Source organism: Arvicola amphibius, chromosome 1 (genome assembly GCF_903992535.2).
Source record: "Arvicola amphibius chromosome 1, mArvAmp1.2, whole genome shotgun sequence".
In the NCBI taxonomy this organism is placed as follows: domain Eukaryota; kingdom Metazoa; phylum Chordata; class Mammalia; order Rodentia; family Cricetidae; genus Arvicola; species Arvicola amphibius.
Genome location: NC_052047.1, coordinates 79,470,447 through 79,483,096, shown reverse-complemented (window position 1 = coordinate 79,483,096; position 12,650 = coordinate 79,470,447). Strand labels below are relative to the sequence as shown.

The 12,650-nt window shown below is 44.7% G+C and overlaps 1 protein-coding gene across 4 annotated transcripts in view; it reads right to left on the bottom strand.

Moving 5' to 3' along the window:
- Egfr (epidermal growth factor receptor) overlaps positions 1 to 12,650 on the bottom strand; it is a 173,597-nt gene that overhangs the window by 93,445 nt on the left and 67,502 nt on the right. Inside the window, exon 1 of one of the 4 annotated variants that reach the window (XM_038326987.1) lies at positions 3,064 to 3,258. The exons of the other annotated variants lie outside the window; for them this stretch is intronic. Within the exon in view, the coding sequence (XP_038182915.1) occupies positions 3,064 to 3,124 (61 nt within the window). The 5' untranslated portion in view covers positions 3,125 to 3,258. Of the gene's footprint in view, positions 1 to 3,063; positions 3,259 to 12,650 lie in introns of those variants that run through there. 4 annotated transcript variants of the gene reach the window in all.

Sequence of the window (12,650 nt, the reverse complement as noted above, 5' to 3'; positions counted from 1 at the left end):
GTGGGGCTGATGATCAGACTAGCACCTGTACCAGGACTGAAGAAAACATTCACCCGTGTAGCGCAGCCACTGCCCGCCCTGGGTGTTTCCAGAGCTTTCGGCTGCGCGGAAAGAGAATAAGTGAATCAAAGTGGCTGAACCTTGGTCAGCCTTAGGGAAGCCTTCAATGTGCAGAATGTGGTAGAACTGTGGACAGGCAGACTTGCCCCATCTTCAAACAGGGCAAGCCTATGCAGATAAATATCTACCTGATGGAAAATAGAAAAAATATAAGCAGCTACTGTAACTTGATGCTTATGCATTTAAAGAGAGGTTAGTTATTAGTGTAACAAGAAATCCCAATGAGTGAGGATTATATTATTTAGTTAACTTGGTTCATTTTGAGGTGCCAGTACAGAGCGAGCAGTTCATGTACTAGCCAAAGACACCAGCATACATGGATGTCATCTTTCAGGCAAGCCTTCTGATTCAACTGCACTTTCAAAGGAAAGCTGGAGACTGGGGCTATGGGTCACTGGGAGAGTATTTCTCTAGTACACGTGAGGTCCTGGGTTCTACCCCTAGGACCTGGGGGTACAGATAAGGAAGGGAAAATGGAGGTGACTGAAAGGATTTCCTGGACCTTTTTCGACCACAGGTTATACAAAGCAGGGTGGTAAGAGAGCTCACTTGTGAACACGGAAAGTATCATGCGGGGCCACAGAATTCTGCTTTGGTCGCTATTGCCATCAAGGTTCAGTAAATAAAGCGCTGGAGACGATCTCAAGAAGCAGTGTGTGGGGGCGGGATGACAAACGGAATCTGGGGTGACCTCAGAAGTCAGAACGAAGAAGTGTTGATAAACTGGTCTTGACTTTAAAGGGGTAGATGACAGCTGCTCACTCCGCTCACAAGTCGGCTAATGCAGGTGTGGGCCGAGGAGGCAGGATGCGGGGCTGTAAGTATCCAATAACTCTGCCCTGAAAACCAGGCAGGTTTCCTCGTAGTCCTGGGGCAACTTTGTGGGATGGGGAGTATTGATTCTACAGCTGCAGGGAGAATAGTGTTCAGTCTTGGGAAGAGAACAACTGGTTGTCTTCAGACTAAGCAAGCAGCCAAAGGTGTGGGCCTGTGTGCTATGAGGGTGCCCGAGCTAAAGGCGATGGAGAGACATAGATGCCTTTAGCAGAGATGGAGATACCTTTAGCAAAAAATGATCTTGGGAGAAGGTCAGTTAGCATCCTATCTGGTCATGGCAAGTCACCGGCCATTAGTAGTATTCAAATGGACTTCAGGGCTTCCTGCCTCTTGGCCTCCCTACCCCCACCCTCTGGGAACTATAATAATATATATTAATTCAGGCTCAGCTATTACTGAGGCCAAAATAAGAGCTGATTGGTGCAGTGTTAAGTACACCCTGGTGACTGGCTTCCCTGGCCTGGGTGGTGGTGGTGCTGGGTTCCCAGGGAGGGAGTGTGGGGATTACCGTGGGGCCTTGGACGAATCAGTGCTCACACACGGTGCTCTAGAAAGAGCGGAAGTGGAGGTCCCCTTTCATGGCCGTGCATAACCGCAGCTATGAACACAATTACTCCGCAGTAAACAGCTGTGGTGACTCTAAAACAATTTAGACAACAGAAGGAACTGCAGGAGAAAACTTCCTGCCTCTCTCTCTTCAGGGTCGCGACGCCCACCTCAAAGGCTGCACCCAATCCCAGAGGACCTGGCCTCAAGGATGCATCCAAGATGTAACTAATGTAGCTGTTTACACAGAACAGCTGGCGGGGAGAGCTTGCTGTGGTGTGTATAATACAACTGTGACTGGGGCGACCCCGTGACCATGAGCTCATGCTGTCCTCCAGGAAGCTACTGCCTGTGTGAAATACTTGACATAATTAAAATAGGAAAACTAGGTCAGCCCCCCCCCCCAGGCGGCTTAGGTGAGAGTGTTTGTGAACTCCTAGCTCCTCCTCTCTCTGAGCATGATCAACTGCCTTGAGAAGGGACGAGTCTGAGATATGAGGGCATTGGCAGCTTCTGCAGAGGAGATTCCTGCGGGGCGATCCTTGAGAGGCTCTCGGACGCTAACACTAGTCTCCATTTGGATTGGTTACCAAGCCTAACGTGAAAATAGTACCATGAAAATGATGCTTCTAAGCCCAGCGTCTCAGAGGAAGTATAAAATAAAGGTAGATTGTAATCTGAGCTCCGTGTGTGTGTGTGTGTGTGTGTGTGTGTGTGTGTGTGCATGCGTGTAGTCCCAACTCCTCCAGAAATGTGCTTGCTGTCAGTGAGGTCTTTGCCCAGCTGTGGTGGCAAACCTTTAAACCCATCACTCAGGAGACAAGACAGAGGCAGGCAGATTCTTGGGAGGTTGAGGTCAGCCTGGTTGACAAAGAGAGTTCCAGGATAGCTATGATGATTACCCTGTTTCGTAAAAACAAAAAAGAAAAAGAACAAGAAAAGAAAGAAAAGAAGAGAAAAAAAGAAAGAAAGAAAGAAAAAGAAAATAAAAAAGATAAAAAAAGAAAAGAAAACCCAAAACCAAACAGCCACAAAAGCAGAGTGAGGACTCGAGTTTGAACCCTAAGATTCACACGATAGAAAAAGAAAAGCAATTCTGGAAAGTCCTATGACCACCTCACAGACACTGTGTCAGGCTGCACACACAAACATCCACACATACATACTATAGAAATAAACAAATGAAATCCTTAAACCTTCAAAGGACTCTACCTAAGGAAAGGAAGGAGAGACTGCAAGAACAGGAAGACCGGGTGACATCAGATGACAGACACCCTGCCACACTTGTAAGCATCCATGCATGGAACATGCCCTTTCTATTTCCAAGATTTTAAATTGAATTCTAAGGCTCATTTGAGGCTTCATTGGTGACATTGATAGGAATGGAATTTTTGTTCCTTGTTTCTGAACTTCACAGCTGGTCAGAGCAGTTTGTAGGAGGCGCAAAGAAAGACTGTGAATTCTACACCCTGCTTTTGTGGGGACCAACCCCCCCCCTGAGAGAGGACACGCAGGCCTGTCAGCAGGAGGATGCTGTCTATCCATCCTGTGAGGACTTACCAGTGCAGCTTGTAGCCTGGGGAGAAGAAACTGCCCTTAGAGAGAAGGCACAGCTGTTCATAGCTAGTCCTTTGACAAGGGTTGAGTTGGCAGCAGTGGAACCCACTGTCCTGACTGTAGACCTCAACTCAGCAAAGTACCCAGTGCTCTGTCCAACCACACTGCATTCCTGCTGGCATCTGGGACTGAACGTGCTACTTAGCTATGTCAAGAGATTATTATAACACTCACAGGACACAGTCATCATCGTCCTGGCTCACTAGCACTCTTACCTTCGACTTCCAGAGCCCCGTGGTAACGTGTGGCTCTGAGAGGAATGTCCCATTAAGACCATCACCCATGCTGTGGCCGAAATCAAAACAAGTCAGATGTGACTGCTTGCCTCAATACGGGCACCTGTTGCATAATCAGAAATTTCTGTGTAATCTAATGAGACAAGGGGAAAAATGAAGCTCAGTAGTGTGGTGGGAATGGGGTCATGATCCACCTACTTCCAGAGAACAAACTATCAAAGCTATGCAGAGAACACTGGATCCATGGGCATGTGAGCAAGCAAGAGAAAGGACACACAAGTATGGCCAAAGTGGATTTTCTCTCTCTCTCTTTGAGTCATGCAAACAGAGTTTATTAAGAGTCACCAGAATAGGCTCTGCCCTTTCTGTCACCTCCTGGATGGTGGTCTTTCAGCCACAGTGAGGTTGCCTGGGACTTTTGTTATCAGTCACTAAGGAAATCTGAAGATTTGGGGGAGCGAGGATTCAAACTGTTTAGTAAACTGGCTCATAGCTAACGCTCACGTACCTTAATAATAATACATCTTCTGTCTCAACTACTTTCTGATTCTTCATAATAAGTGAAGTCTCTAAATCACTGAATCCCCAAGGGCTCTGCATGAAGGACGGGGTTGTCTGTGCTTGCTTGTTTTTAGTGATAAGTGATAATTTAATTATTTTATTTCAACATTGTTTGAGCAACATGTTTTCTGAAATAAAATCAGGATGGTAAAGAGTCAAGTAGAAACAAAAACATAAACAAATAATAGTATCCATATAGTACTTATATATTCAGAATTCTTTCTATGCATACATGACAGATAGGTAGACTCACTCACAAAATTTGGATTCCAGTAAACAGTAAACCTCACTTCAGATACTTGACTTTGTCAGTTGATCAGTATGTCATAATGTTTTATTTTGTCTTTTTTTTGTGGTAGTGGGGATTGAACACAGAGCCTTGCACATAGTAGGCAAGCATCCTACCCCTGAGTTACACCCCCTGTCTAAATATTTTTCTATGAAATAATCTCTCCTAGATGATGGACATATTTTGTTTTATGGTGTTACCATCATGTATTGGTATGATCATTTATTAATATGGTAAAACAGTTACTCATTGTTGCAATGTCATAAATACAAAGAAATATTAAGTCACCTCTTTCCCCAGTAGTGCCTGCTGAAGGCTGTAGATTTGTCAGGAAACATGAACAATGTAGGTATTGGGGGAAAATCAATGAGCGCACATTTTTGTTTCTATTTTTTATTAAATTATATAATTTTACAAATTTTCACCTCTTCCCCTCCTTCCATTTCCTTTCCCCTCCCCTCCCCCTCCCCCTCCCTCTCCAGTCCAAGGAACAGTCAGGGTTCCCTGCCCTGTGGGAAGTCCAAGTTCCTCCCCCATCCATCCAGTAAAAAACAATGACATCTTGAATTTTGCATGCAAATGGATGGAAATAGAAAACACCATCCTGAGTGAGGTAACTCAGACCCAAAAAGATGAATATGGTATGTACTCACTCATTACTGGATTCTAGCCATAAAATTGAGCCTATATTTCATGAGCCTAGAGAAGCTAGATAGGAAGTTGAACCCAAAGAAAAACATGTAGTTATCCTCCTGGATATTGGAAGTAGTCAAGATTGCCAGGCAAAAATTGAGAGCTTGGAGGTGGGGGCAGGATGGGGGTAAGGGGAGATGGGGAGAGAGTTGTTTCTATTAAGGTTATGGACATCCTCATTTTCCTTGCCTTATGTTATGCAACTAAATGGATCCCTGGGGAGAAAGATTCTTTATTCTATTAGCAGCTACACCACCACACAAAAGTGAGTGTGGAGTCTGCAGTTAAAAAAAATACACAAACGCATGTGTATGTGCGTGTAAATTGTTGGAAGGCAAGGATAATTTTCTTACTATATATTTAAAATATATTTTTCAACTTCTTCTGGGATAAACACTCATTTCATAAGTATGAAAGATCACAGAATGAATGTCAAGTTTGTAAAGTATGCAGAAGGATCAAGAGTTCCCAAGAGCTGGAAGAAAAAAAAAAGAGGGAGAGGAGTTTATATACTCAGGCGAACATGAAGAACCATTTCTTTGGCTACCAATCAAATCCACTAGCCACTGATGGACAACCACTTCCCTAAGGCATACTGGCACCACTCTGCAAAAACTCACTGTTGGGCAAATCACAAAAGCTGTCCCAGCCACCAGGTATTGGGCCTATCAACTGGGTCAAAGTTCTCCACATAACTCTCACCATGTACATGGAGGCAGATGTGTTTGGGAGGGTGTGGGTCCTGGGTTTCGCATACTAAATCTGATGCAAATGGCATGTGGATATTTCTAACAGGAAATAACAACTTAAAAGGTCCTGCCAGGACACTGTGAGCCCCTCTAAAGGGGGCTTTCATTTCACCAGGCTTACAACAAATGGCCTCTTGTCCGTGTGGCGTGGTTTGCTTACCTGCTTTCCCCATAGACTTGAGTGTGTTGCCAATTCGCTTTGTTTCATTATTTCCTAGTAGAACAATGCTGGGAAAGAAAAGTTCTGGCAGGGGTAGAGAGGGATTGTCACTTGATGCTATTCACGTAGCAAGTGCACAACAGGCCTCCCCTCCTTCCTGTGAGAAAGACTGGGCTTTGGGTCAGGTCGTATGGCATTGGAAGTTTATGGACAGCCAGTATGCCTTAGGGAAGTGGTTGTCCATCAGTGGCTAGTGGATTTGGGAAGTGGCCTAGAAATGTGGCTCTTTGAACAACTGTTTACAGTTTTCTTATGAAAATCCTAGAACCAGTGAATTAGGCTTAAGCATAACACTAGGCAAGAATGCAAATCCACACAAGTGTTCAGCAACAGGCAAATGGCAAAAGAAAATGTGGTCCACGTAGAAAATGAACTATGATTCAGCCACAGGAACGAGTGAAGCCTGTCATAACAAGGATGAACCTAGGGACATCACTTCAGTTCTTTAGGACAGATGCAGAAAGACACATACCTTATGATTTCACTTAGTTGTGAAATCTAAAACAACAGTGATCTTGTGCAGAACGGACAGCTAGAGAGGGATGTGGGGAGATGTGGAGGAGGGAAATGGGGGAGGGGAGGAGACTAGGCAGTGACTGGCTACCGTTGCCCGTCTGCATCGCCGCCCGTCCTTACTAACAACATCGTGAATATTATAAAAGAGCTACAAGGGTAGATCTTGTAAGTTCTGCCATAAAGAAAGTGCGTATGTGTGCGGTGCTGGATGTGATAATTACCCTGGTTTGATCATTACACAATATATATATATATATGCATTGCCCTCTATAAATGTGTACATTATTGTGTCAACTTAAAAAGAGAGAGAGGTGGAGGGGGAAGGGAGTCAGACGGAAAGGGAGAGGCAGGAAGTGAGGACAGAGCCCAGTTATGTGGCCCAATTTTCCTGGCTTAATCATCCTAGCAAGTGACAGGGAGTCAGTAGACAAGCATATGGAGGTTTTCCGAGGAATGGAGGGAAACATTATATTGCTGTTATTTCATTCCATTGGCCGAATTACACTTGGGACGTGGACGTGTTGGTCGATATCCAATGTAGACAGAACCTCCAGAACATCAGGAAGAAGTGAAGGAAAAGCAGTATTCTAGGGCTTTGCCTTGTCTCCAGCGGCAAGGGTCCCCATGAGCAACCGGGAGGCCAGAGACCACAGGGGACAGACATGTTATTCGAGAAAGCTGCAGAGAAGGTTTCTGTTTCTGGGGAGCCAATAAATTTCCACTTTGCAAGTGAGGACCTGGAAGCTTAATGAAGCACCACTTGGCCTGGGAGTACCACATCACTCACTCGTAGCACAGTGGGACAATGTTTTGGTTTTCCCAGTCCCTGAGATCACCCAGTGTCACATCTTCTCAGAGGTTAAATGGCGGAGAATAGAACGTATAAGTTTTACATAGCAGGCGGCCTAATACCTATTGTTTGTTGTTACTGTTATGAGGAAGCAGAAAAAAATAAAGAGGGACTCCATAGACAATGTGCTATTCCCACCGTATGTGTCAAACTTCAGTCCACCGCTGCTGTGGATTGAACTGCGAACACAGTGATACACCCGGGCCTGTGCCACAGTACTCTAGATTATCTAATTACCGAGAACCCAAGAAAGTCACTAGGCAATTAAAACTTTGAGGTATGTCAATGGGAGGGAGAAAATTTTCCTGTAAGGACAGGACAAGATGAGTAGGGGCCGTGAGTAGACCTGGGGACCCTGTGGTGTTTAGTGGGTCTCTGTAAATGGAGACTGCTGGTTTGTTTCCTGGCTGCCTACATCCAAACAATCACATAGAAGGTATATTAATTACAACACTGTTTGGCCAATAACTTATGCATATTCCTAGCTAGCTCTTACATCTTAAATTAACCATTTCTATTAAAATATGTGTCACCATGAGGCTATGGCCTACTGGTAAGGTTACGGTAGCATCTTTCTCCTTTGGCAGCTACATGGCATTTCCTTGACTGTGCTGACTCTCTCTCTAGATCTCTTGGCATATCCTCGACTCTGCCTACGCTCTCTATAACTCTTCCAGCCTGGCTATATTCTGCCCTGCTGTAGGCCAATGCAGCTTTATTCATTACCCAGTAAAAGCAACACATACAGAAGGACTTCCCATATCAGGCCTCAAGCTGAGCGTGATTTTTTTCCATTATTGAGGAACAGGGAGGAGTGAGGATTTGCTTTCTCCTATTTAGCTAGCGAACATTATTTTACCTTAGTCTCTGCTGTGTGCTCATGTGTATACATGTCTGTGTGTGTCTCTGTGTGTGCACATTATCCTTTGGGTTGGTGTTAATTCTTTCATTGCACAGATTAGGAAATGGAAGCTCTGGGCCCCACTCTTACAACTGCCCAGTGTCAGAAGGTATGCATGTAACTCAACTGTTTTCTTAAAGGACCGGGCATAGCTCAGCTTGTGCTGAACTGCTTCAGCGATGAATCCTCTTCAGTGTGCCCACATGTAGGACAGAATACCAGCGGTCGGTAGCAACACTGAACATGTGCTATGCAGCGCTTTCCTTCAGTCTTCAGAACAGTCCTAGCATTTGCTCTGCTTAGAGTTAAGGGGTTGCATCTGAGAAAAGGTCAAGGGATGTGAACGGGCAACTAAACATCTCTATAGGAGGAAAGATAGCACTGTGGGGCAGAATGTCTGCCACATTTTGTGGGGCCTGAAGCTTTCATAACTGGAGGTAAACATAGAAGGAAGAAGAGGATTATCAAAATGTGCTATATGAATGTATGACGTCTTCAATGAATTAATAATTTTTTTAAAAAAAAATCTGAATTCTGAGTTTATGGTCAGGAACCTAGTCTTGGGCACAGAAATGAAAAGAAATGAAAGAGAAACTCAGAGACACAAGTCTCCTTAACTGCTCAGGGTCCATGCCTGCCTTCAAAGGCAACCTGTTCCCACCTCTCTCTCTGTCTCTTCCTCCCTTGGTTCTTTCCTCCTTCCCTCGCCCTCTCTCATTAAGAAAAAGAAGAGATAAAAACCACAGAGGTAAGCCTGCCATTCTATACTATTTATCGAGTTGTAACTGTAACTAAACACACATTTCAGCGTTCAGTTTTCTGCTTTCTTCAAGGACTCTAGTCAGCTACATCCTCTGAACTAACTTCTCTGTTGTTAAGCGTGATGGAAGCCACAGCGTGAAAGACTTCCCAGGAGAGAAGAGGCACGATGGACACGATCAAACCATCTTTCCTCGAGGAAGGGGATAATCCTAAATTACCAAGAGCATAAGACAGTCCCAGCATGCCTACACACCCAAAGGCCCAGAGACATCTAGGGAGATCATGCCATCCATTTGGGTGACTCAATCCACTCTTCAAGGACTGTCTTCCATGTAGGAGAAAGGCGCAGAAGAACAAGCTAGCGCCTTTCTTCCAGACCACCACAAGCTGATGGAAGCGAAAGCAGAGACCATGGGTTCCCCTCAAAATTCTCAGTTACTTCGGGCAGTCCACATCCACCTTCCAAGGCTGATGAATTCCCATTGATATGAATCACGGTTTTTACATGGCAGAAAATGCTTCTGCTAGAGTCTTTTGGGCTTTTCTCCTTTTCCAAAAATAATTTCTTTGCTTGCCAAAGAGTAGGATCTGCCCAGATCTTGGGAAATAAACCTCAGTGAAAAATGTTATCCCATAGCAATTAAGATGGACAGAAACACACTGAAAGTACTATGCATTTCTTTTCAGCTTCTTTTTCTCCAAACAGATCCAAGATGACCACATGAATGCAAAGCCTGGGAGTCCGGAAGTACCATACAAGAACAATAAAGGAAAAATCATTAGGGTGCTTTGGAGCAAATTACTGTCCCTGTTTGCGGTACACACTCAGTGGAAAGCCAACCCTTACCAAGTCTTCCTCCTTTCTACGCTGTAACTTATGGTCTCCAGGGTAAGGGTTCTCTCCACCAAAGTAACGTACTCACTGTCCAAATAAGTGGTCCATGGAAGCTTCCTGATGGCTGCACATCCTCCTGGGATGTACCATTCTCCCAAATGGCCCTTCCACAGCTGTGGATGCACCTACACAGAGAGCTGCCTGCAACCCACTGCTCAGGAAGAGCTGACAAAGCAAACTGCACGAGCTTGGCATCTGCGCAAGGCAGCTGCCTCTTATGACTGACTGAGCTCTCTCCTGAGGATAAGGAGCTGGATGCTGGGGTAAGCCAATTTATTTTTCTCCTCATCAGTCAGTGGAAACTTGTTTCCACAGATTCATTTCCAAATGAAGGAATGTTATCACCAGATGTCACCCCTTCAGGATAAATATATTCTTCATAATAGGAAAACCTGGACTTCATGGAGCCAATCCTCAGCTCTGCAGAATAGGATTTACTTTTTATATATTATCGGACGTGAGCTGTATTGCAGGTTTTTGGTGGATATGCTTCCTGCCTCACACATGGTTTTGCCATCATCTGCAGTAGAACTGATATTTTTACAAAGCCAGCTGCTCTGTGTCCGTTGGCACTCCTGCATCTCCACAGCCTGGCTAACTCCCAGAGCTGCCACAGTCCTTAAGACAAGATGGGGGAAATATAGCACCCCTCTTCACTCCCACCCCCACTCCAATCCCCAGGATGGCCAAGCACAGTACCACCTGGGAAGGATTTGCAGCTAACCACACTCATTTCTTCCACCCCCATCTCCAACTAAGAGTTTCTACCAAAATTCGAAGTGGGGAAAACATGGCATTTAAAAAAATTGCTTTGGTTTGTAACTATTATTACTGTTAGGTATAGGTCACAGATATAAAGAAAGAAGACTGTTTCCAAAGAGAAAATTTTACACCACGACAGTCGAGGAGAAGTAGAGCACCGAAAGGTGAAAAATGTCCCCTTTGGTTCCCATGAGCTAGGACTCAGAATTTCAGAAGAACAGCTGAGTGAAGACATGAATTTGCTAGTGTGGTCTTCTATGTGAATCACGGTTTCTTTCCAGTGAGCCAAGAAACTGGTCAGGCTATAGATTCTGAACACAGGTAGAATTAATAATACCAATGCAACTCCAATAGAAACCAATCTCACTTTGAAACACTGACACGCACACAAAGACTTTATAATTTCAAACCTAGAAAAAAGAGTCAAACAAAGGACAATGAAAAAAAATCTGAGAATGATACTGGGAAACGCACTTTAAAATCCCCAATGCCGGCATGTGGGAGGTTACTTATAGGCATCACTGGACCAGTTAGCTCATCTCCTCTGTTTTAGATACTGGTTGAGGAAACCAAGAGACAGACAGACTGCAGAAGAGTGTCAGAATCTCTCTTTAGGTTAGAGTCCTTTTGGCTTTTATGGTCTGGAGATTAAACCCAAGATCTCAAGTAGGCGACCACTGACCCACACCTCAGCTCCAAGATTTCACTCTTTTGATTACAATAGAAAAGTACAAGTGAGAACACTTGTGTTAGGATGGCACACATAAAGTTAACCAGTCAAGCGAACATTATACAGATGGATTCTCAGACTCTGGAACTTAATACCGCCGGTTAGTTACTCTTTTCAAAACACAGACCTCAGAAGTCCTCCAAACCTCCAATCTCAAACCCAATCTCCAAACAGACTAGTTTTCAGCAACATCATCAAAACCACACTTATCACCTGCAAATTGCTGGAGATATTTTGCTGGTGTCTCCACCCAGCGTGGCTGACGCCACAACACAGCTGTAATTACACCAGCGCAGCAATGACGTCTGTCGCCACTGTGCTCAGTGACATCCAGTAGTACAGGCTTGTTTTGACCTGTTAAAATGCTATATGACCTTCCATAATTGTAAGGTGAATAGTTCCATAAAATGGTATATAGTCCTTCCATACTGGAGTTTTCCATGATGAAACCACTCGGCTCCCAAGCTTACCTGAACAATAGTAGGGGATAAGTGGTAGGGAATGCAGAGCAGAGCCTTCGTGTGGGCGGGTGCAATTTATGAGCAAGGAACTCGCAGCAGCTTAGATTTGATTTGCACGTACCTTGCACCATGAAATAGTAAGAAATTGGAGCCTGAGTGTGGCATACTTCAACTGCAGGGCTCTGCATGACATGGGGGGCTACAGTGGCACAAAGCCCAAGGCCAGAGTCAAGCTTCACAGGAAGCTTCCTGATCTCACCTCCTAGGGCTTTCCATAGCACTGGCAGAACTCAACACTACTGGAATTGCCAGCGCAAGTGGAAAAGAAATATTCGGTGAATGCTGTTTCACCTCTCAATATTGTGCTATGTAGGATGCATCTCCCTCTGCATTCTGGTTTTAGCACTGTAGGAAGGAGGGGCAGCACAAGGTAACACGAGGCATCATGTAATTACTCTGCAAATGAGTAAGTGTGGTACCCGAATTTTCTTAAGGAAAAAGAGTGGGGTAGGAAATGGTAGAGTGGCCTAGTCATGATGCTTGAGGATTTCCAGAAAGGACCTTCTGAAGTGACTTATTCAAATTCTAATTACACGCAAGTGTGTGAACACACACTTAGACCTCTCTCTCTCTCACACACACACACACATACACACACATGCATACACGTGCACGTGTGTGCGCATACACACACACACAGTCACACAGACACGGTTTGGCAAAGGGATACCTATCCTAAGAATGTCCCCACTTTGTGCTCAGCTTTCAGAGGCCAAGACTCCCGCCTACAACATGAGCCCTCTGCAGGGCAGCAACCTTCACAGCTCCTGCTTGCTACCACCCAGGGACAGATTTAAGAACATTGTTGGGGACTTTGTTACCCTAAGAATGGAATTTTTGATCAG